Source organism: Rosa rugosa, chromosome 4, assembly GCF_958449725.1.
Source record: "Rosa rugosa chromosome 4, drRosRugo1.1, whole genome shotgun sequence".
Taxonomy (NCBI): domain Eukaryota; kingdom Viridiplantae; phylum Streptophyta; class Magnoliopsida; order Rosales; family Rosaceae; genus Rosa; species Rosa rugosa.
The window spans coordinates 52,829,337-52,853,886 of NC_084823.1; the positions used below are offsets into that span (position 1 = coordinate 52,829,337).

Genomic DNA, 24,550 nt, shown 5'->3' on the forward strand with positions numbered 1-24,550 from the left:
ATGATGGTACGGACCTTGACGGAAGGGCTGCCTCGATGTGAAAGTCCTGTAAAAATGTGGGATTCTTGGTGGGTCGTGTGGACGGTCTAGGTGGTGGTGGTGATGTGTCGATGGCTGGTATGGGAATATCTAGTGGAATTGGTGTAGGATTTGATAGAGTGACATCGGGTGATGGTGATGGTGTTGGTGTAGGAGATGAAGGTGTCGACTCAAAATTAGCAATTGGAGATGGAGATGTTGGCTCAAAATTTTTAATTGGAAATGAAGATGTTGGCTCAGAATGATTAGTTGGAGAGTCATCCAAGTTTTGAACTTGAGAATTGGACGTGGAGAATGAGTCCATATCAAAAGATAAGGGCAAAACATTTGGTTGAGGTGTAGGTGCAGCGGAATTATTGATGGATTGAAATGGGAAGTTGTCTTCAAAGAAAAGGACATCTCGAGAGACAAAAACCTTTTGGAGTGTGAGATCAAACACTCTATACCCTTTCTGACCATGAGGGTAGCTAAGAAAAATACAACGAGTCGCACGATCGAGGATCAAATTTGGTAGGTTTAATAGCATGTACGTGTGGATACAAAACACAAACAACCGAATACTCGTAAATGGGAATAGTTGGGCTCCTTTTGAAATAACTTTTCAAATGGTGTCTTACCATTGAGAAGAGTTGTGGGTGGGTGTGAGGTTCATGAGATAGACTAATGTAAGGATTGCATCCCCCTAAAAACATTTTGGAAGACCAGATTGAAAAAGCAAAGCGCGTGCGACATTGAGTAAGTGTCTATACTTGCGTTCAACAACACCATTTTGTTGGGGTGTGTTGACGCAACTAGATTGATGAATGATCTCTTTAGTGGCATAAATTTTTTAAGGTTTGAACTCAGGACCATTATCACTATGCACAATTTTGACCTTGGTATTGAATTGATTTTCAACCATGTGAATGAAATTGACTAGAGGTCTCGTGTTTTTGATTTGTGTTTCATCAAATATACCCATGTACTCCTAGTATAGTCATCGACTATGGTGAGAAAAAATTTTGCACCAGAAAGTGAAGGTTCATGATAACCACCCCAAATATCAACATGTATAAACTTAAAACATGACTCACTGGAAATAGAACTTAAGGAAAAAGACAATCTGGTTTGTTTGGCCAAAGGGAAAATTAAACACTTGTCTGTATCACAAGATTTATTTTTAGAAAATGGAAATAACATAGATACTTTGCTGGAAGGGTGTCCAAGGCGTTTATGCCAAATATCATAGTTTTGGGTACGAACAAAATTACATGTTCTTTTCTTTGTTTGGTCGAGGTAGTAGAGTCCCTCCCGCTCAATTCGCGTCCTAATCATCTTCCCCGATCGTATGTCGTATGTGACACAAAATTGACTGAGAAAGATTGTGATGTAGAAAGAGTCAAATGCTAACTTACTGATGGAAATCAAATTTAAGTAAAAGAATGGTACACACAAGACATTATGGAGGGTGAAATTGGGAGAGAAAATAACTTTTCCAACATGAGTGACCTTAGCCGATGAACCATTCGGCAATTGGACAAGACGATTGTCAACTGGTTTCGAATTGGTAAGAGGGAAGGACTACAAACAATGTGGTCACTAGCACCACTGTCCAATATCCAAATATTCTCCTTGCCATTTTGAGTAAAAGAAAAGGCTTTACCTGATAGCTTTTCATGGTTTGAAGTATTACCAACTTGATTAGTTGTGGAAACCTTATTTTTGTTCAGCATGTTCAGAATCTGTTTGCATTCTTCTTGAGAAAAAGGGAAGTTGGATGCAACCTCCTATTTGTCAGGCATGTAAGACATAACATGATTCCCTTTGGAGCGATTTTGTGCTCCTTCAGCTGCAACTTTTCTCTTGCGGCAAAATTCATATGTGTGTCCTTTCCAGTTGCAAAAGGTGCACTTGAGATGTGCACGACAATTCTTGGTGCTATGGTTTGTTTTATGACACTTCCCACACTTGGTGTCACCTTCTTCTGAATTGAATTCACAATTCGTTTTCTTCACAGCGAAGACAACAGCTTCTGGTTGTGCCAAGGCCTTCTCGTTCGAGACCTCTGCCTGCTTTTCATGGTGAAGGACTAGTGAATATGCCTTGTTCACCCCCAACAATGGATCCAGCAGAAGGGTGTTGCTGCGAATCGTAGCATTAGAATCGTTCAGACCCATGAGGAACTTCATTGTTTTCTGGGTCTCTAAATTTGGTTTGATCTCTTTGGTTGTTCCACAGCTACAAGCAGGGATCTCGCAAAGCACATCTTGTTCATCCTATAGACTCTTGAGTTTAGTAAGGTATGAACTCACAGTCATGTTACCTTGTTCACAATCATTAATCTCATTCTCTATGTGAAAAAGTTGAACGACATTCACATGAGAAAATCGTTCTTATAACTCAAGCCACATAAGTCAAGCGTCCTTGCAGGGGATGACACTTACAAAAATTTCCTTTGACGTCGACCCCAATAGCCATGTTTTAACCAGGGTGTTGCAGCGATTCCATTGCTGCAGTTCTTCAGTTTTGTCTTCAGTTGGCCTTTTAAGGGATCCGTCAACAAAGCCGTTCAAGGCCATGCTCATGGATTGAACCCATGTGTTGTAGTTGTCTTCCATTAAAGGCTGTGACACAAGGACTGCGCCAGGCTAGTTCGAATGATGCAGGTAGAGTGGATGGTTGGAGTTTTTCCATATAGGATTTGAAGGATTCGAAGTCATGCCTGAATCGGTTGGCTTCTTTTCTTTGTTGTTACCCATGGTTGCTTTGTCTAGAGTGGTGTTTGTGTTTCACAATATCTTCCCAGATCAATGCTCTGGTACCATAAAGAGAAACATATATAATATGGTAAAGAGTGTTTTTCTTAATTATTCACAAGGCTGAGTTACACATTTATACACAATACTACATATTTAGATCCTACTCTATTTCCTACAATCGTGCACAAAATAAGGAACAGCTAACTAATTATCAATGATAATATTTGACAGCTGATCTTGTGGGATTTTTCCTTTAACACTAAGAAAGAGGTTGATATGAAAATTCCTAGAAGTGAGGTTAGCTAAACATATGTGTCTAATCTTTAGGTTGTAATTAAAATAAAAACCTATTAGATTTTGTAAATGATAATGACTATTCATGCAATAGGTATTGCTTAATGTATGCGATTGACATACTTGTAATGTACGAGTGATTAGTATAGCTATTATGTATTGCCTTTTGTATACATGATGTAACCCTATATAAACCTCATGGTGAGATGAATACAATACAATACAATTTTTCCAATTCTCTACAACACGTTATCAGCACGATACTCTAACCCAAGCCCTAGCCAGAAAAAATACCCTCTGCCGCAGCCTCCCTGCATTCCCTGCTACCCCTGCCGCAGCCTCCCTGCAGCCTCACTGCCCCTGCAGTATCGTCGCACTCCTGCTGCCCCTGCAGCACAGCAGCACGCTCATTCCTGTGCAGATTAGCCTGTTTTCACGCCCTGAAACCTCTTTATCGGGACCTCAGATGAAAATATTTCCTTCATCAAAGTTGTTCGTCTCTGCCTCTTCTATCTGAACTCCAAATTTCATCCTTATTGGAGTCGTTTTGAGACCTGTACACCATTCGAAGTGGGAGCTGTTCAGAAGAGAATCTGCTCCCAATTTCAACAAGTAAGTTTTAAAGATTAAAGTTCCTGCTTTCTTGTCTTTTAAATTCCTTTTATTTTCAGCAGGATGTTGGAATATATGTTGCCAAATGGTTCTGAGTATTTAACAAAGCGGAATTGTGGGGATTCACGCTTAACGAACTAGAGTGTTCGTATGAACTAAGAGTGTTCATAATTAAACGAACTAAGAGCGTTCGTATGAACTAAGAGTGTTCATAATGCTTAGACTAAGAGCGTTCGTAAGCATCAAATTGTGACCATATTAAAACATTATTGTTTGGTCTAATCCAAAATAGATTCTTGGAAATTGTTTTCTTGGTAGCATAGCTCGGAAATCTTATTATTTTAATTTTCGTGGAAGTTTAGCTCCGAAACTAATATATTTTCTCTTCTTATTTTCAGGATGTCGAATGAACCTAGACTCGACTTTCCCATGCTTGACTCAACAGGCTCTGATTACCACAGTTGGGTAACCGATGTTGAGAACCACCTCACTTCAAAGGGAATATTACCCATAATCCAGGCACCTAACCCTGATCGTGTGTTCGTGCGAACACCTACAAAGCATGCTCAAGCAGTTATCTTGATGCGACGCCATATGGACAAGGCACTCAGATTGGAGTATATGTCGATCAAGGATGCAAGAGAGCTATGGGTAGCGCTAGAAGAGCGCTTTGGCAATGTCCAAGATTCCCTCCTCCCTAACTTGAAGGTTCAATGGAACAATCTGCGCTTTGCTGATTTCAAGTCTGTTGCTGAATATAATTCAGAAGCTCTTCGCCTATAGTCCATGTTGAGGTTTTGTGGACAACCTGTTACAGAGCAAGAGCTAATTGAGAAAACTCTCTCCACCTTCCCCGTTTCAGCCATTGTGGTATCAAAGCAATACCGCACTGAAGTCAATGCTGGACGAATCACGAGGTTTCATCAGCTTATCAATCTCATATCTGTAGCTGAGAAATATGATAACATACTCGTGAGGAATTATAATTCAAGGCCCATTGGAACTAAGAGCGTTCATGAGGCGAATTATAATGCACCCAAAAGAGGGCGCAATGAGCGGAACCCTAAGAATAAGGGATATGAGGGACGTATGGGTCCATATAACCGCCCTAACCAGGAAGGAAACCGCAAGTTTGGTGCGGATACACGTGGTGGCAATGCCACACGTGGGAGAGGGGGTCGTGGCAACCCTGGCCGTGGTGGTGGCACCATGGGTCATGGTGGTGGCACCAACCCTCCTAGGGAACGCCCACAACGTGCACCTCAATTAAAGGGAGGCAACTACAATGATGTGTGTCATCGATGTGGATCAAGTGAGCATTGGTTCAAGCAATGCAAGGCAAGCGAGCAACTAGCTGCAAGATACATGGCATATAGGGACCTGAGGGAGCAAGAAGTGTACCTTGCAGAAGAAGAAGAAAATGGTGGACACGTCCATCTCACCATAGAGGACTTTAAAGCTGACAATGAAGTGCACAAGGATGCCGCAGACTTTGATTAGATTAGTCCTTTTATTTTCCAAGAATTTTTGTAATGGCAATATGCCTTAGTCAATAAGTGACAATTGTATTAACTCTTTCTCATGTGGCGCACCCAATAAAATATGATGTCTAGGAAAGTCATTGAGATCATTGGTACTTAAGAGAGCCTCGCTCCACCAACATCTCTCTACTTTCCTGGTCATATTTGATTGGAGTTACCAAACGGATAGAGTGACTACAATGTGTCTTAGTTTGATTTTATTTTGGATTAGACTTTCTGGGACCTTTGATGTAATCATTGGCTATCTTTATTAATAAAGTATCGTATTATTATTCGATGTCATGGACATGTTTTAATTCCGAACTTTATTATTTTTCAGTATGTTTCCTGGAGAGTTGGAATGCCTTGTTGATAGTGGCACCACACATACTATATTGCGACATAGGCAACTATTTCTATGGATGACGCCTAGTCGATCTTCTGTGACTACGATGGCTGGACCATCACAATTGATTCATGGTCGAGGACCAGCTCAATTTATGTTGCCAAATGGCACAAGTATTAATGTCACCGAAGCTCTATATGCTCCTAGGGCTGGAAGGACCCTATTGAGTTTTAAAGATATAAGAGCCAATGGTTTTCATGTGGAAACACATTGTGACAATGGACAAGAGTTCAGAGCATCACCTTTAATGATTACGAACATAAACGAGTATTAGAGAAACTTATGTGTCGATCTAGTGGGTTGTATGCAACCACTATTCGAATTATTGAATCCAACCATATCATGAGAAATGACTTATGGGATTCTGACACATATAGGCTTTGGCATGACCGTTTGGGACACCCAGGTCATGATATGATGATCCGTATATTAAAGACTTCACACGGACATCTATTTTTCAAAAAGAAAATAAGTCAGAACCAAAATTCGATCCAAGGTAGGGCTGGTGCCGCCTACCCCTTGCGGCCCAAAAGTGATATTGACGCTACCAATACCTTCTTGGTTCCTTTTTCTACTTCTAAAGTCAATTGTGACTTCGTGGCTCAACCGGATACTTCCCTAGTTGCTTCTAAAGCCCATCTTTCGTTTTGCAAAGCCTGCTCTTTAGCAAAATTAGGATCGAGACCATCCTATGCAAAGGACACTAAGGAAAATATTCCATTCTTACAAAGAATCCAAGGTGATATTTGTGGATCTATTCAACCAACTTGCGGACCATTTAGATATTTTATGGTGTTGGTTGATGCATCGACACGATGGTCACATGTCATGCTATTGTCTACAAGAAATGCTGCATTTGCTAAACTCCTAGCACAAATCATTAAATTACGGGCTCATCACCCTGATCATCCCATTCAGTCAATTCGTCTTGACAATGCTAATGAGTTTACATCAAAAACGTTTGATGACTATTGCATGTCCATTGGGATTGAGGTTGAACACCCTATTCCTCATGTTCACACCCAAAATGGTCTCGCACAAGCTGCCATTAAAAGACTTCAAATGGTCGCTAGAGCATTGGTTATGCGCACCAATCTCCCTGTTTCTGCTTGGGGCTATGCAATATTGCATGCAGCTGTGCTCATTCGTCTGAGGCCTATTGCCATTCAACCCTTTTCTGCGTCCCAGATGGTTACTGGATATGAGTCTGATGTCTCACACTTACGCATATTTGGGTGTACAGTTTATGTGCCAATTACGCAGCCACAGCGCACCAAAATGGGTCCTCAAAGACGATTAGGCATTTATGTTGGATATGACTCTCCAACCATTATCCGCTACTTAGAACCAGTGTTCTAAAACTCGGCCGCCCAGGCCGCCTAGGCGGCTCTTAGGAGCTGGGCGACACCTCTCCGCCTCGAGGAATGCATAATCGGAGCTTCTGGGCGTTTGGGTTTTAGGCGGGCGCCCAGGCGGCTGGGCGGCGGGGCTGGGCGTTTCCTTTTTTTAAAAATTCGCAAAATCTTCACTGTTGCTGGTCTCTTCTCAGTCTCTCCGCTCTCTCTCTAGCTCAGTTGCTTTCGCTCTCTCTCTTTGCCACTCAGTAGCTCTTGCTCTCTCTTTCTCTCTGCGTGCAGCTGAACTCCGAAACCAGATCGGAAATTGCAAATCGGAAATTGATCTCCAGTAAACACTCTTCGTTATGGTTTTCGGATCTTTAGGATTGGTTATTGATTGAATAATGAAAAGATCAATGAAGAGAGAAGGTGGAGATGGTTGCTACTGGTTTCGCAGAGAGGAGAGAGAGAGAGAGAGGGGAGTGAGAAGGTGGAGATGGTTGCTGTTGGTTTCGTAGAGAGGAGAGAGAGAAAGGGGAGTGAAAATGAATGGGGTAGTTAATTACTTAATTATGTCAGAGAGAGAGAGAGAGAGAGAGAGTAATTTGTGGCTACTTTTAGTTGGTAGGGAGAAGGACAAGATTGCACGGCAACAAATTGCTTCAATTGAATGCGTCTTTTTGTTGGTTGGATAATTGAATACAACTTCAAACTGTACCTCCTCTATTTAATTAAATAAATATTTAGTTTATTGTTTTTTAGGAGGATAAATATTTAGTTTATTACTCTTTTGAGTCTTTATAAGTTTATATATTTTCAATTACATAAATAAAAGCTATAAAAATTAAAATTAAAATTAAAAAATACAAAACCGCCTAGGCGCCTGTGCGCTCCTCCCTAACCCACCGCCCGACTAGCGCCTAGCGATTTTTCGAACATTGCTTAGAACCCTTGACAGGCGATCTATTTACCGCTAGATTTGCAGATTGTCACTTTGATGAGACAATCTTCCCATCGTTAGGGGGAGATAGGAACAATAACGTTCAATAGGAACGACAGAAATTGTCGTGGTCTGTCCCCACTGTGTCTCATCTTGATCCCCGAACCGCACAGTCCGAAATTGAAGTGCGGAGAATTCTCGATCTTCAGAACGTAGCAGACTCTATGCCTGATGCGTTTTCTGATATCGCTAAAGTGACAAGATCACATATATCTGCTGCAAACGTGCCTGCAAGGATTGATGTCCCTAAAAATCATGGACATGGCGCCACCCCTAGGGGTATTGGGCATGGCGCCGCCACCACTAATAGTGATGGCAATGTGGCTCAGGCCGGGCTCCCAGCAAGGAAACGTGGGAGGCCCAAAGGTTCGATGAATTCTCGCCCGAGAAAGAAAGCGAGTTTGGCACAGAAAGATCCATTAATCATCGACATAAATAACCCGTCTCATGAAGATATTCCGGATTATGGTTATGTCCAAGAGACATCATTGGAGGACGCTCCAATGTTAGAACCAATTCCAGGGAATAGGGAGATCTCCATGAATTACACTAGTGTACATGAGACGTTGAATCGAGATTATATTATCCTTGATGATGTGTTTGCATATTCTATTGCTCAAGGAATTATAGAACACGATGATACGAACCTTGCTTCGTTGAAGAATGTCAACGAAGAGCAGACTGGCCTAAATAGAAAGATGCGATCCAGGTTGAATTGGATTCACTAACAAAGAGACAGGTATTTGGGCCTATAACGCTGACACCCCCAAGTATAAAGCTTGTTGGCCATAAATGGGTCTTTGTTAGAAAGCGTAATGAGAAAAATGAGGTTGTTAGATACAAAGCCCGCCTTGTGGCGCAAGGTTTCTCACAACGCCCTGGAATCGACTACGAGGAGACATATTCTCCTGTAATGGACGTTATAACGTTCCGCTATTTTGTCAGTTTGGTAGTTTCCGAAAAACTTGACATGCAGCTTATGGATGTGGTTACAACATATCTCTATGGGGATCTAGATTCAGAGATATATATAAAGGTTCCAGATGGACTTCAATTACCCAAGTCAAGTGGCTCTAAACCACGGAGGGAGTTTTCAATAAGATTGAGACGCTCACTATATGGATTGAAACAATCCGGACGGATGTGGTATAACCGTCTAAGTGAATACTTGATTGGGAAGGGATATGAGAACAATGAAATATGCCCATGCGTGTTTATAAAAAGGACAAGTTCCGGATTTGCATTTGTAGCAGTTTATGTCGATGACATGAACGTAATTGGAATTCTAGATGAGTTAAAGGAAACTGCTAAGTACTTGAAATCCGAATTTGAGATGAAAGATCTTGGGAAAACACAGTTTTGTCTCGGACTAGAACTCGAGCACCGTAGTGATGGGATTATGATCCATCAGTCAGCATATACTCAAAAATTATGAAGGCGCTTTAATGAAGATAAAGCAAAGCCTGTGAGTATTCCCATGATCGGTCATAGTCTTGAGCCTGAAAAAGATCCGTTTCGTCCAAGGGATGAGGACGAAGACTTATTAGAGGCTGAAGTGCCCTATCTAAGTGCAATAGGCGCATTATTGTACTTAGCTCAATGCACAAGACCAGATATCTCATTCGCAGTGAACTTGTTAGCTCGACACAGTTCTGCGCCAACACGCCGCCATTGGATTGGCATAAAGACAATCTTTCGATACTGGAGAGGTACGATTGATATGGGCTTGTTCTATCCCTACAGAGAGAAAAGAAATAACGGAAGTGTGGGATCGGACTCCACAAGGCAAAACGCCACCTTCCGTGCTCCTCCTCCCCTCCATCAAAATGACAACGATGTCTTGATGGGTTTTGCTGATGCAGGGTATCTCTCTGACCCTCACAAAGGTCGCTCCCAAACGGGTTATGTCTTTACCATGGGAAGCACTGCGATATCTTGGAGGTCTACAAAGCAGACCCTTGTTGCTACTTCCTCAAATCATGCACAGATTATCGCTATACATGAAGCCGTGCGAGAATGCATATGGCTAAGGTCTGTAGTTAGACACATTCGAGGAACTTGTGGTTTGAAGTCTACCACAGATGAACCTACATGCATTTATGAAGATAATGCAGCTTGTATTGAGCAAATGAAGTTAGGTTTCATCAAGGGCGACAACACTAAGCATATATCACCTAAGTTTTTTTACAATCAGCAACAACAAACACTTCTAAATATTGAAGTGAATCAAATCCGTTCAGAGGATAATGTAGCGGACTTGTTTACCAAGTCGTTACCTAAATTCACCTTCGAGAAACATGTGAAGAGCATCGGATTAAGAAAGTTATCCGAACTCCCATAATTGTAGAACTCAGGGGGAGACCTTGACATCAGGGGAAGGTATGATGTCTACATGTTCGATCTCGAAGAGTGAAGGACGTGTTGTGCTCTTTTTTCCCTTCAACCAGGGTTATTTTTATCCCACATGGTTTTTGTTACCTGGCAAGGTTTTTAGTGAGGCAACGATCAAAGCGTCATCACCGAGTTTGAGAGGCACAAGGGGGAGTGTTGAAGGATGTCGACTACTCCACATTCACGCGCATTGTGCTCTTTTTCTCCTTCGACCAAAGTTGTTTTTTCCCACAGGGTTTTTTATTACTTGGCAAGGTTTTTGACGAGACAACTTAGAAGCGCATATATAGCAGAGGCAACACTATTGACATGGAATATCCAAGGGGGAGTGTTGTAAATGATAATGACTATTCATGCAATAGGTATTGCTTAATGTATGCGATTGACATACTTGTAATGTGCGAGTGATTAGTATAGCTATTATGTATTGCCTTTTGTATACATGATGTAACCCAATATAAACCTCATGGTGAGATGAATACAATACAATACAATACAATTTTTCCAATTCTCTACAACATTAGAGCATTTTTAGCAATGCTAGCCATTTTTGAGTCAAATTTTAGCTAAAATAACTAAAAAGTCATTTTGGCTTAGTATTGGTGCAGCCCAACTTTTGTTGGAATATGGAAGAAAGCATCAGTGGAGAAATTCTCACCAGTCCCCTACCTTGCAACCCTAGTCAACTGCCTGGTCTGGACCTTATACGCACTACACCAATTTCGGAATCAGACAACACATATCAGACGACAGCAAACATTACGACAGCAAGAAATATTCTGTCGTCTAAGTTTTCGAATCCAACAACAGTTTTTACTTGGCTCTTGTGCAATAGCATTTCAGACAATGGTTGAATTTTTTGATGTTGTCTGAATGAATTAATTCAGACAACATTTATTATGTGATGTTGTCCAAGGTTCATTTATACAATGGTTGATTTTTGCTGTTGTCTGATTATTTTCAATCACACAACTGTTATTAGGTGTCTGTGGTCTGATATCTTTTAAGTCAATGCCTGCTGAAAGATGTTGTGTGATTGTTTTGATTCACACAACAATTTTTAGTTTTCTGTTGTGCCACTCTTTTTCAGACAATGCACTTGAGTTTATGTTGTGTGAGTTTTAGGGTTTCAATATATATGTTGGCGCCCAAGAATTGGCTTTTAACACTTTATTAAATTTTCAAATTTCACTTCCCTCCGTTCGACCAAATTTTGGTGAAATGTTTGAGCAGTATATAAGGGAAATGTAAACCTATAGCCTTTCCTCCTTTGCTCCTTCCTCGCTCGGGCCGCAGACCTCCCTCTCTCTTTCTCTCTCTCCCCTTTCCTCTCATCTTCTCTCTGTCACGCCGGAAAGCTCGACTTCCTTATGTCGTCTTTTGACACCGCCACCACCAAAAGATAGCCTGGGCAACGGAGAACAAAACCCAGCCACCCCTCCGTCGATCGAGATGACCAGACCACGAATTCTAATTTCCCTCTCACGAATTCATATACCTCTATATCTCTCTTTCTCTTCTTCTCTTTATCCTCGCCCAAATTGCCAGTCATCTGCCTCTTGTCTCTCTCTCTCTTATGCTGAACAAGATTAGATCTGAGCGTCAGGTGTTCGGGAGGGCGGCCGCACAAGGAAGGGGGAAGGGCCCATCATCGTAAACCTCTCTCAGATCCAATCTCTCTGGCTGATATGGACGGCCTCTGGCTCTCCCAACGCTACCACAACCACTCTGACATTTACGACGACAGCCGCCGTGCCAGCCCAACAATTTGTCCCGCAAAAAGACCCAGCCCCCTCAGCCCGGCAAGAAGCAGTTCATCATCGAACCCTTTCAAAGGTTTGGCCTCGATCCCGAAGCTCGCGTTTGTCACGGTAATTACAATCTACCACTCTCCCTTCCTCAATTTGGCCTTGATTTTATGAATTTGTTTGTAAATTTGAGTTTGGGCTTATCTTAATTGCAATTGGGTTGAATGGAGTAGCAGACAAGTATATTGGGGAGCCCTTGGATCGCCGTCATCGCAGCCGTTCCTGTCAGTCTCTGTTACTGTTTCTGTGTAATTAGGCAATGGCGTGCAGGCCTACTTCTCCTACCGAGTAACCACCAAGGTAGTTTTACTTGATTTTGTCATTTTATTTTGTTGTTAATTGTAGATTTTATTGGATTTTGGTTAGGGTTTATGGCTCAATTTGGTTATGTTGATTGCTTAGTTGACAATAGATACTTGGCTGATTGTTAGCTTAGACTATGAAGTTTCATTGTTTCTGTTTATTCTTGGGTTTTGTCTGAGTCAAATGATTGAAGCATGAGGCTAGTTGCATGACGAAAGCTAATATAAATGTAATTGTTTACTGCAAATAGAAATGGTGAAGGCTCCAGAAACAATGGCGGGCACTAATTCTACTCCTGCTTTTCCCTAGCTCATGGCATGCATTTGACTTTGTTCTCCCCCCCTGGTTATTCTTTGGGCATTGAACACTGGTTGTAGTTGAACAAGCTATAATTGAATTGAATTGTTAGCTATAACTTGAAGTATGTAGGACTGTTAGCAAACGGGTAGCAAGACTGAAGAACCAAAGGCTGCTCCTAGTGAACCTTTCTCTTTTGATAAATTCTTATCAAGAGTGTGTGCTCCTAGTATGCTCTTGACTTTGGTTTGTGGAGGTTTATGAGGAAGCCATTCTTTTTTTTTTTGGTTACATGGGGCATTAAGCCCAGAAAAAGAGGAAAAGAAACTACTACTACTACTCAACCGAAGCTGTTACAACCATCCTAGGCCTCACCAGGCCATCAATATCATCCATCAAAACTTGATTCACAAAGGGAGGGTTAGTGTAAAAACACCAACAAATGATGTTCTCCTATTTCATGCAACTCGACTGGAATTCTTTTGCTGTGTCTTGTATTTAGTTCTCAGGCAAAGGATTGAACACTTGGTCTTCTATCAACAAAACAGAAAGAAATATATGTATTGCCTGCTTAATTTCTAAACCCTACTAACATAATAGAAATCAAATAAATTAACCTCGTTAGCAGCTTTTCCACCTCACACGAAATAGATGTGCAGACCACCATTTTTTTTTCCCTGTTTTAGGATTAGAATCATGTCGTTATTTCAGAGAAGTCTAATCCATTGTATACTAGTAGAATCTAGGATACATGTCTGTAATTATGGAAAAAGAAGTAAACTGAATTCAGAAGTTGGTAAAATCCAAGGTACAACTTCTCACCCATCTCTTGTTCAAGGGAAGCACTCGACTTTGTTTTGGTTGCTTACACCTCAGATTCTTTTTTCTGATGCCCAGTTCAGTCCATGGTGATCTAATCCTTTGGGTGATTTAATTTTGGTCTTAATTGAAAAATTCGTGCACTTTCCACTTTTATCTGGTTTTGCAATTCAGCTTTGTTGTTTTGTTGGTTAGGTTTGTTGGATATTAGGATCGATAATGAGAGGCCTCCTCAAGGTGGAGAACCCTCAATGCACAATGTCGATTGGAGAGTCAATTGCTGCCAGATTCACGTGAAATAATAGTCAAAAGTATGTAAGTATGTCTGGCCTAAAAGAAAGAAAAGTTAGGAATTCATAAAGTGTACTGGTTGTCTCATCAACAGAAGATTTTTGTTCTTACTGTTTGGTTCAAATATTGGTTTTCTCCAGATATTTTGGTTTGTGGTTTAGAAACTTTGTCTATTTGATTTTCTTTTCTGTTTAAACTCAGAGGCATGTTACTTGTTTCATGACTTATATGGGTTTGTATGGAGGTGCCCAGTAATGATAGTAAGTGGCCTTGCTGTTCCATGGACTTTTGTTATGGTCGAAAAAGGGCAATCTCAGCCTTAAGTATGCTAAATGAAACAATAGTCTAATGGATATAAGAGGCTGGTTTTAACATGAAGGTAGATAATTGATGTCTCACAGGTATACGTGCATATTAGTTTACATAAATGTAGCTCATGCATGTTCATCTATGTGAATGCATATAGAAATGCCTGGGAATCTACTGAAGCTAACAAGCTTGAATACTATATAACCAAGTTTTAATGCTAGATAATGCATGCATAATTACACATATGCAGGATCATGCGGATGTACTGAAGTTGCCAACCTTGATGATTTATAATTTCTGTGAATAGAAGTTGCCTTCTAGTCTAATACGGACACTAAAGCTATTCTATCTGCTGGTTTCATATTTTTCTTTCGGGACAATTTAGTTCATTGAAATCTATTTTATGAGGAAGCCATTCTTTGTTAGTGCATGATGCATTGCATAATAATTGTTATATAGATACCTTCTCTGACCAAACTAGATATTGTTGATGAGATCATAGATTAATTTCATTGCATTCGTAAATTCATTTATACATTAAACCAAAGATGCATTTTTGTTGTTGTGACTTTCTGTTCATATATTTGTTATTATTCAATAGTCTTATTGGGTTCTGACATCAGCACCTTTTTTTTTTTTTTTTCTTGTAATTATCAATGTAGATATCAAGGCAGAAGCACCTGTTGGCTGCTCCCACTCGCACTTGTGCTACTCCCTCTTTTTTTCCTAGTTTTGATACTGGTATATGCTTCTGATTTTTTTAAGGCTTTGCTCAGGCTCTGTGTTTATGTTTTTGTTGAGGGATATAGTATGGCACATCATTTACGAAACTACTGAAACTAAAACAAATTTGTGTGTGTGGATTCTATTTTTTATCCTAGTTTCATTGACTTTTATATATTGGTTCAGGCACATAATTTAGCTGTCTCAATTTCCTGTTAAGATTATGTCATTTATAAGCTGCAATTTATTATGTGTAGGATTTTTGGATGTGAGAACTCTAGCTGGAGAACAAGAGAATTGGTACATCAAATTGTATCTGCTGCATTTGTACGCTTAGAACTGTTATAAACTAGTGCATATTTGCAACTATTACATCTCTTCTACATGATAACAGTTGGCAAGAGGTGGAAATTGATTATGATCTACATTTGTAACTTGTCTTGACAGTTTATTAATTGCATCTACTTTTCTTTCCTTGCAGTGATTTTGCTTACAACTATCTTAGTGGTACAATACTAAAGAGCTTGCAGTGATTTTGCTTACAACTATCTTGGGAGATCGAGCAAATTGTATTCTTTTTTATTATCATGTAAAGCTCATGAAACTTGAAAGCTTGTTAAGCTAATGAAATAGATATAGGCACTTGGGCAAGCTTAATTCCTGTGTAAATGTTAGGATGAATACTGCTGATGGAATGAAATGGTTTTTGGAATCAAGGATATGTTGTTCAATTGTATAGAATGTATATCTTCTTTTCTATCTTAGACAATTCAATACCAATCGCAAACCATTGTCTAACAAATGAACATAAAGAAAAAAGAAAGAAAAAACTGTTGTCTGAAGCAATGACACACAATAGCTTTAATAGTTTTCCTGTTGTCTTGTTCAAAGTCAGTCAATAGTATTCAATTACATTGCTGATCTACAAGCTTCATTCAGACAACCGTTTTTGTACAAATCAATGTTCTCTAAATATTCATTACACGTCAACATTCTTCCAAGGTCTGCCATCTGAAATTACTTTGCACAAGAGTTCTGATACCAATTGTTGTTGTTCTTCGTGGTATTCAGACAACAGACTGTGTAGTAGCTGCTGTTGTAGTAAACTTTGTCAGACGACAGTTTTGTGGTATTGTCTGATTCATGTATCAGACGGCATTGAGATAGACAACAGCAGCGCCTATTATCAGACGACAGTGAAAAACTGTCGTCTGATTGAAAAATTGGTGTAGTGACGGGTAACCCATGGTGCCGCAGGACAACACTCTGGAGTGCACCATAAACTGGTTGGGTATAGGTATAGCCATCAAGGTCGTCTACTTCATCATCTTTCTGAGCTGCTCTGATAACAGAAAGAGGTCCATGTTGCTTCTGGTGGTTCGTACTTCTTATGGAGATCAATTTTCATTTGTGTTCTTAGCTTTCTGGTTCTCACTTTTGCCCATATACACAGCAAGAGGTCCATGGTTGTGGGTATCACAGCCACTGCATTTAACATCATGATGTATGCTTCACCATTGACTGTCATGGTAATTAATAATTGATCACCTTAATTAGCCTCCGGATAAAAACCCTACATGCAAATTAGTTTTCATCTCATCTATTTAAGCATCAGATGGGCAGATGATGGGCGAAGTGGTGACACATTTAAATACATGTTATGTACCCTAATATGAGAGAGGTTTTTTCCGGCGCATTTTTTGTTAGTCAACGTGTGCGGTGTGCCCTTTTATATTTTAGTTTTTATGATAGGCTTTGTTTGGACCCAAAATGAGCATTTTGGCCTGACAAGGCACGTCTTGGAGAAATTGAGCCAATGTCAGTGGCTCAAGCTATATATTGTCGACAAGTTCGAAATATATATTTAGAGGCTAAATAAAGCCTACTATGGAAACATGGAAGCATGAAAAGTCAACTATAGCACATTTTCTACTTCGGCTAGGAGAAACCGAGCTAAACAGAAGGAGCGGACGCCTGACAAAATGAACTCTAAATGAGCTGAAACTCTGCAGATCTATTCTAGACAGCCCAAGGATCATTTCTTATGAAGAGTGCCAGAGCTAGTTTTGAGTGGAAGGCCTTCAAACAATCAATCCAATTTTCTGCAGAAGCAAAACTGGAAAACTGGACCTGTAAGAGGTCCAGCAGCATTTCCGGCCCAACCACATGGAAATAAATTCTGAAATTTTACCACAATAATCTACATTCATGGTGTATCATTTCATATGAAGAAATCGAAGGTTGAATCTGAGTTCTTAGTGGAGATAAAAATTGAAGGATAAGGGAGCAGAAAATTACTTAAACCTAACAAATTCCATTAAGTGTTTAAGTATTCAAACCTAACATTCCATTAATGTTTAAGTGCTAAAACCTAACCCATTATGAGTTGTTTAAGGCCAAATAGTGTTGCTTGGTAGCCTATATATAGAGGCTACAACAAGTATCAAGGAAACCAATTCATTCATCAAAACATCTCTAAGATGATCTAAGTTCTCTCTAGAGCAACCTCTCTAAGAGCAAATCCTCTCCTTCTCTTTCTCTTACCGGTGATCACACTCCTAGTCCCAGTCTTCTCAGAAGCTGACTTTCAGTGCCACCAAACCCTCTGTCAACGTACTTCGGTCCTAGTCTCCTCGGGAGCCAATTGTAGTACCACGACCACAGCGGTTACGGAACCAGCCAAGCAAGGGTAACGCCCTCGCAAACCAGCCAAGCTAAAGTTACGCTTTAGCAAGTTCTCTCTACTTCCCAGTGGTTCTCGCTCTGCTCGATCTACAACATCGAGTATCGATTGTGATTTTCAAAAAGCTCAGTAAAAGTCCTCGCCACGTGGCATAAAGAATCCCACGACGAGGTTGGTGCTCTCCTCGTCTACAATCGCTTGATAGAAGTCAGGTCAAGGGACACTCCCGACGACCGCACCCGAACGGTGCTGGCACGCCCGCGCAGAAAAGAGACTGTTGACCAGCTACAACAAAATTGGAGCCAAACAGGCTTTGCTGATAACTTATTCATTGCTGAGTATATGTCACCCTTTATTTTAATTTTTATTAGAGGCTTTTACCGATAAATTTTTGGTCGACAAAAGTATGTCCCTTCTTATTTTTTGTTTTATAGGAGGCAATATGCCAACAATATTCTAACGTGTGCGATTTTAATTTTTTTATGGAGCTTAGTGACGATTTATTGCTCGTCGTTCTTTACTATTTATAGTGTTTTGCTATATGGTTCATATATATAGGGCTGTCAATGGGTCGTGTCGGGTTGGGTTCGTGTCGGGTTAAGGTATTTGTCGTGTTGCAAAATATAAACCCAAACCCAACCCATTTATTAAACGGGTTACCCGTTTCCAACCCGCTTAACCCATTTAATAAATAGGTCGTGTCTTGTTAGATAAAATGACCCATTTAAGCGTTAACAATAGGACCTATTTAACTAAAAAAATGCATAAATTGATTAAATTCACTAAAAACTCCACAAGACGAAGAATATAAATAATTATATATAATTCATAAATAATTAAATCTAATAATTAAAAAGCGAAATATTTCAAATTGTCTAATCCTATGATAAAATACTCTGAACTTCCAAAATTTCAAGAAGAAACATAGCACAATTGGGTTATACGAGTTCACTTCGTGTTGGCGGGTTGACCCGTGGCCGACCCATTTATTAAATGGGTTATAGCGGGTTGACCCACCGCTGATCCGCTTTTTAATCGTGCGGGTTCAACCCGCTTTATTTCGTGCGGGTTTCGAGTTGTGTTATCGGGTCGTGTCGGAATTGACAGCCCTACATATATATTGACAGAAAATGGTGATCACAACAAAACGGGTGGAATACATGCCTTCTTCCTCTCGTTGGCTTCGTTTGCAAATGGTCTTACCGGGACTGCATATGCTGTTATCCGTTTTGACCTCTTCATCATTGTAATCTCCGGAACTCAAAACACTATTCCATTATAGATAATTTGCTCCATTTAAGTTAAATCACGTTGTTGATTCCAATCATGAATCCTCAAAGTCAACCAAATGTTATTTGGTCTCAGATACCCATGAGTTGGGAGCAGTTTTTGGTTTAGGTCAACTGGTTCTGTATGCCGCATACTACAAGTCCAGAGATGAGTTTGTCAAAGGTCATCATTATAGATGATAATGAACGCAAAAAGATAAGCGGCCACACTCCGGGAACCACCACACCACATGATGAACTCTGCCATCTCCCCGGCAAGGAGCATTCATCGGAGTAATGTTTCACGCTTAATTAATATGTATCAGGCAAAATAACCATACTGCAGGTCATGTCTTTCGTTAAGGCAAGACACATCTAGATGTGTGTAACCTCTATGAACATGAGAGATGTGATTTTAAGTATCATCGCTGAATGTAGCAAACAGTAAGAATAATGCATGCGAGGTTATGTTCACCCTGTGGCATGCATGCCGCATGCTAGTTGCCTCCTAAACAAGAGGTGAAGCCTTAAAAATTTTACATCGTTCTGGATTAAACAAGAGGCCAAAAAGTTAACTGACTACTACAGTTCTATTATTGCTTAAATTTCTTCTTTAAAGCATTTCATTTCTTTCTTTGACATGGAGTCCCAGCAACTGAGAAAACAAATGAAGTTCCAAGTTCTAAACAAGATATAAAGGGTCATGAAATGCAGATTACTTAACATGCATGTGACATCCCATTATATATTATTGGCAAAATGTAAAGGAACAGAAAGTCCAATGAAATCGAGGCACGGAGGGAGCAACACTATATCGACAATGATTTGAAGAATGCAGTCACTTTCGTTTTAAAGAAAAAAAATGAAGCAAGCTCTATCAAACAATGCCTACTACTACCTGGCACTTGCTAAGCATCATATAGAAATGATTCTACGAACTAAACATATCTACAATTGAATCCTCATTCCTCAGTGCTCTCAGAAGAGCTTCCAAGATTGGACAGAATGTCATGAACAGAGAGTCTGATCATATTGCTGCCTGATGATCTGCAAATTTCCATGCATTCCTGCAGGTCTGCATCACAAGCTATCAGAACCCACTCAAGGTCATCATCCATATACTTCATATCAAATGTGCCCACTTCCAACTTTAATCTCTTTGCCACTTCCTCTTTCAAATCCACTATACAAGAACTCATAGAGATCCGAAACCTAATGATATCATCTTTATATGCTGCCTTTATGGTTACACTCCTCATTTCTTGTAAAGATGTGTTATGAGGCATTGTGTAAGCAAGAGTAGACATGGATTGGTTAGGAGCCGAATCAGGACATGGGGGGTCTGTCCAGAAAACTTCTGGAACTTGCTCATGCACAGTTATATCGGTAAAAGGACACAGATTTCTCAAGTCTTTTGAACTTCCAGCATCCTCTAGTAGCATTCCTCTAGATGGTTCTTCAGGTTCTGTCATGAGGAGAGCATGTGGTATTGTGCACGGAACTGGTACATACAGTTCCTCTGGTGGTCGAAATGCTGATTCCGGGGAGCGATCAACTTCAACGAATTGCTCATGGATGGAAGAAACAAAGGGGTCCTTTACCATTGCACTTCCATTTGCCGGACTACCTAGGCATGAACCATGAGAAGTAGGGGTACCAGTACTCGCCTCCCTTGAGCCACTACCTGTTTTGGATGAGTTTGAGCCATTACCAATATCTTGCAATGGATCTTCTATCCCAGCCTGTCCCTCTCTTCCTGGTGTACTAGAGCTGGGTGAATCTTTCTTTTCTCCCTGAACTTCATAGGGTTGAGAGCTTGTATAAGGTTGAGAAATGGAGCCAACAGCACCAGTAAGTGGACTTGTAGTAAGAGGACTCAAACCAAATGCTCCTTCACCACCTTGGACAGATTCAATTACAAGCTTTAGCTTACTGAGAGAACGGTTGACCTTGTTGATCTTGCGAGATGGCCAGCGGGAGATTCCATGCTGCCTACAGATGCGCTTCATTGTGGTAGGACAAACTGCAAAACAAAAATTCCTTTTAGATCAATATATTTCATTTAGTACTGCTTTCTAATTATGTAAACAAGGATTTTGGCATTTGTTGAAACAACATGAGAAAAATTGATGTTTAGTGTAATAAAAAATAACCTCCAAGGCTCTTTGCAGCATCTTTAAGACTCCCAGCAAAATATTGTTGAAGAACCTCTAGACTAATTGATTTCTCAGTTTTCCCACGCTTCCTCTCTGATGTCTTTTTTATGTCTTTATTCTCGGGAACAGAAATGTTGTTTTTTCCACCGTTGTGAACTGCATTCCTCTCATCATTAATAGCATCAATGTCCACCATTAACTGTGGTTTTGCTGGATTTAGGCGCACCATCTCTTCTCTGTTAGGTAAGGAAGACCCTGGAAGTGGCTCCACGGAACAGGGTATCTGTATGCATTCAAGTCTTGAGTCAAGTCCCTCATTTATAGAAGCTTGAACAATCTCAACTGTTCCTTCCTCTGCAAGTCCAATTCCAGAAGCAACCTTAAGATTCTGGCAATGATCTTTCACTATAGCCAATATGGAGCCCAATAAAGTCTGCTGTTCACAACTGTCTCTGATGCTAGGCGGCAGAAAAAATTCTAGAATGTAATCATCATTTCCAGTGTGAGTGCTCTGTAAACAGATTGCAAATGAGCTGGTTAACCCAAACATGCGTGCGTAGTGTACTAAAGGGTATTCTGTTTTGCGGAACTGGCTAATGTCTCTGCAGAAGCATGCATTACGGGACAAAAATGCCCTCCCAGCAACCCCTTGACCCTTTTGTAAGTGATGCTCTACACAGGCCTCTCGAAAACCCCACATGTGAGCATCTACAATGTAGACTGCCACATCTGTTGTGGACATGCAGACCTGTTCCATGCAGCTACCATCAAAGCTTGTACAGCTCTTCTTCATGCCACCACCATAAGCCAAAACATTGCGATGCATACATGGAACCCATGTCTGAGCCAGTGGTAATTTATGAGTTTCACATACCATTGTCAGTATCTCCAAGATTTCAGTTAATGCATTTTGGCGACCTTCATTGCGTATCTGGATCTGGTTACAAGAAGTGCCAAGCATATATCTGTGAGAATGGAGGAGGAATAAATGAAAGAAATCCATATTTATTTTCTTGGTTTCCAAAAGAACACCAAATTAGCCACACATTGCTCACCTGTGTGCTTGTATGATCCAATATCTCTGAACTTTTCAAGCTTACTGCCTGCAGGAGAAACTAAGTTATGTGACTGACAAATCTCTATTTTTTTTTTTCTGTTTTTTTTGCAATTGAGTAATTGACTGATAAATCTATTGACATTTGAAATATAGAACATCACATGATATTGAAAAAAAAAAACAAAGTAAACTAACCTCAAGTGCTTTGCAAATTTTATCAACCTCAGGAGCATAGTTGATCTTCTGAGAAGTCATTATGAGCTCAATTACACCAATACAGGACCGCCCAGAGGGTTCAAATATGGGCAAAGCTAAGGTTCCCTGAACATTGTAGTGCTGAGCATGATCAAGCCGTGGATACTCTTTGATGGAGTAGTACTGAACATTTGGAGTCCATTCGGGCATCTTTTGCTGGAAAACACGGCCAGGAAGTCCAAGCACTCCATCATTCTCCCCATCCACAGAAAACATATACATCAGAGAAACCATCCTATACTGATGAAGTCCATCATGTGGATCCAGCACAAAGGGTTGCCCTGAGGTTGTGAGTACATACCGACTTCCATCCTTCACCGGTGCCCAAACCTGAGCTAGTACATGTTGATCACTCGACTCCTTGAGGTACCGCAATGCTTGAGTGATTCTCTCCTTAATTAGAAAATAACCATCTGGATTTGGGTCCAGTCCCAAAAATGGGGATGGAAGCATTCTGTTGTCCTCGTTCTCTCTTGGCTTCTCCACAACCGGATTAGCATCTGCATTAGTTGTGATATTAAAAAAAATCAAAACCCAAATGAGCAAACCTCTCAGGAACTAAAAATGCTGAATGAAGCAATATGCCAATATTGTAACTGGATGGCAAAAGTTAAGCCACTGAAATGTGTTTTCAAACTCTTATGAAATCCCGAAACTTTGATCTTCTAGATAAATGAACTCCCAAACTTTGTCCTAAAGAAAGGAAGTAGTGAACTTGAAAATCCTATGACATTCAGTAGGAGCCTTTGAGTGTAACAGGGTAGATAAACCCCTTCGGCGCATGTGAAATGCTCTAACTGTGCATTGCAGCACAGTGTCTGGCCACTTTGACAGCTTCGGGATTTGAACCTAGGTTGGGGAGCACACCCAACTAGGCAAGAACCACTAGACCACTTGCAGTGGTTGGGTATTACAAATCCTTAGTTTCTGAAAGAGAGAGCAAAGAACCCGATTTTGACACTTGTCAATTGTTAAATTTTAACAAAATTAGTCAAGATAAACCAAAACAAACACTACTAGTATTTCTTTAATTAGAAACCCTTCCACAAAAGAAACCCCCTAAAGCACTTGCTCAGCTCTTGCCAAAAAAAAAAAAAAGCACTTGCTCAGCTGAATTATTATTCATGTTGACCCAAAAAGAGAGAGCTGAATTATACAAGAACCAAACCCTTTTTGTTTCGCCTTGCCTTATCTTGCCAGCAAAACCCAAAAGCTGAAATCTAAAAGCTTTTCCCAATTCCCATATCATACAAACTCACATAGAAAACAGTTAAAAATATACAAACTTTCTGATTCAGTAAACCAAAACCAATAAGAACGATTACAACTTGAAACGAAAACTCACCGGAAACGAATTGGGCCGGGTCGGGAAGAGCTCGGCCTCCGCCGGCGAGGTTGTCATGATGATTGACATCGGGAAAGGCCCAGAGAGGAGAACAGGGGTCGTCGGCGGGGGAGAAGAGAAGCGGGGAGGTGGGATTAGAGAGGAACTGGATCTGATCCAAGGGCCAGGAAACGTCGATATCAAAGTCCATGGCGTCCAGGTTCTTTGACTTGGGGAAAATGGCGGGAGCTCGGTCCTCTTCGGGGTCGGACATAATTGTTTCCTCCGGGAAAAGTTGCCGAGAATTTGGCAAGGAGAGAAGAAGTTGTGGTAGAAAGAAAGAAAAAGAGGTGGAGGAAGAAGAAGAAGAAGAAGAAGAAGAAGTAGTAATGGTAATGGTAATTTGCCGACTGGGTTATATTTGATTCCATGGAATCCATATTTTACTTGTTTTTAACAACAAGTTGCAACGCTGAGAGTGAGTGCTTGGTGCTGGTGGATAAAATATGCGGAAAAAATGATCCTGTGTTGGTGGCAACAACAACGGCTACCATAAACGTCGACACAACATTTTCTTTAATTTTTTTTGTACTCTTTTTTATTTTTTTGATCGAGATGAGGTAGCGATTAGCAGGTCACTTCAGTTATGTTAACGAGTTAGTATAACATTAGTATTCCAATTAGTATTTAGATCGAGGTCCATGAGGGTATCTTGTTATAGCCATACTAATCTCCCTCCACATGAACACAAACATAAATGTCACGCAAATATGTTGACCACAAACTGGTATTAGACATGGAGTTTCATGCTAGTCCACTCGACCAAACTTAAGTTAATTATTTGTACTATTTTGACCAAAATAGTAAATAAATTTTATTTATTTTGGGTAATTATTTTATTGATTTACGCAAGAATCAAT

The 24,550-nt window shown here is 40.4% G+C and overlaps 1 protein-coding gene, 1 long non-coding RNA gene and 1 pseudogene across 3 annotated transcripts; 2 read left to right on the plus strand and 1 right to left on the minus strand.

Annotated features, from left to right (window-relative positions):
* The first annotated feature begins 2,775 nt into the window (after positions 1-2,775).
* On the plus strand, positions 2,776-18,852 carry LOC133745011 (bidirectional sugar transporter SWEET4-like; annotated as a pseudogene).
* Positions 12,313-15,408, plus strand: LOC133707071 (uncharacterized). 2 transcript variants are annotated; one of them, XR_009844902.1, is made up of 5 exons: positions 12,313-12,445; positions 13,776-13,879; positions 14,827-14,905; positions 15,145-15,187; positions 15,369-15,408. It is a non-coding gene; the product is annotated as an uncharacterized LOC133707071 (long non-coding RNA). The 2 variants fall into 2 exon arrangements; XR_009844901.1 differs by having other exon boundaries at positions 13,776-13,875.
* Positions 18,853-19,637: 785 nt separating the features above from the next.
* Positions 19,638-24,122, minus strand: LOC133742712 (protein NLP6). Its single transcript, XM_062170394.1, has 5 exons — positions 23,652-24,122; positions 22,247-22,806; positions 22,050-22,097; positions 20,992-21,931; positions 19,638-20,861 (listed from the first exon to the last, which is right to left on the minus strand). Exons 1-5 carry the CDS (start codon positions 23,902-23,904, stop codon positions 19,801-19,803), a joined length of 2,862 nt encoding a protein of 953 aa, XP_062026378.1. The 5' UTR covers positions 23,905-24,122; the 3' UTR covers positions 19,638-19,800.
* Between the last annotated feature and the right edge of the window lie 428 nt (positions 24,123-24,550).

Coding starts and splice junctions, on each gene's coding strand:
- LOC133742712 (XM_062170394.1), bottom strand. CDS start 23,904: ATGTCCGACCCCGAAGAGGACCGAGCTCCCGCCATTTTCCCCAAGTCA. Junction 22,807..23,651: donor CCCGGCCCAATTCGTTTCCG/GTGAGTTTTCGT, acceptor CAACTAATGCAG/ATGCTAATCCGGTTGTGGAG. Junction 20,862..20,991: donor TGCTGCAAAGAGCCTTGGAG/GTTATTTTTTAT, acceptor TTTGTTTTGCAG/TTTGTCCTACCACAATGAAG.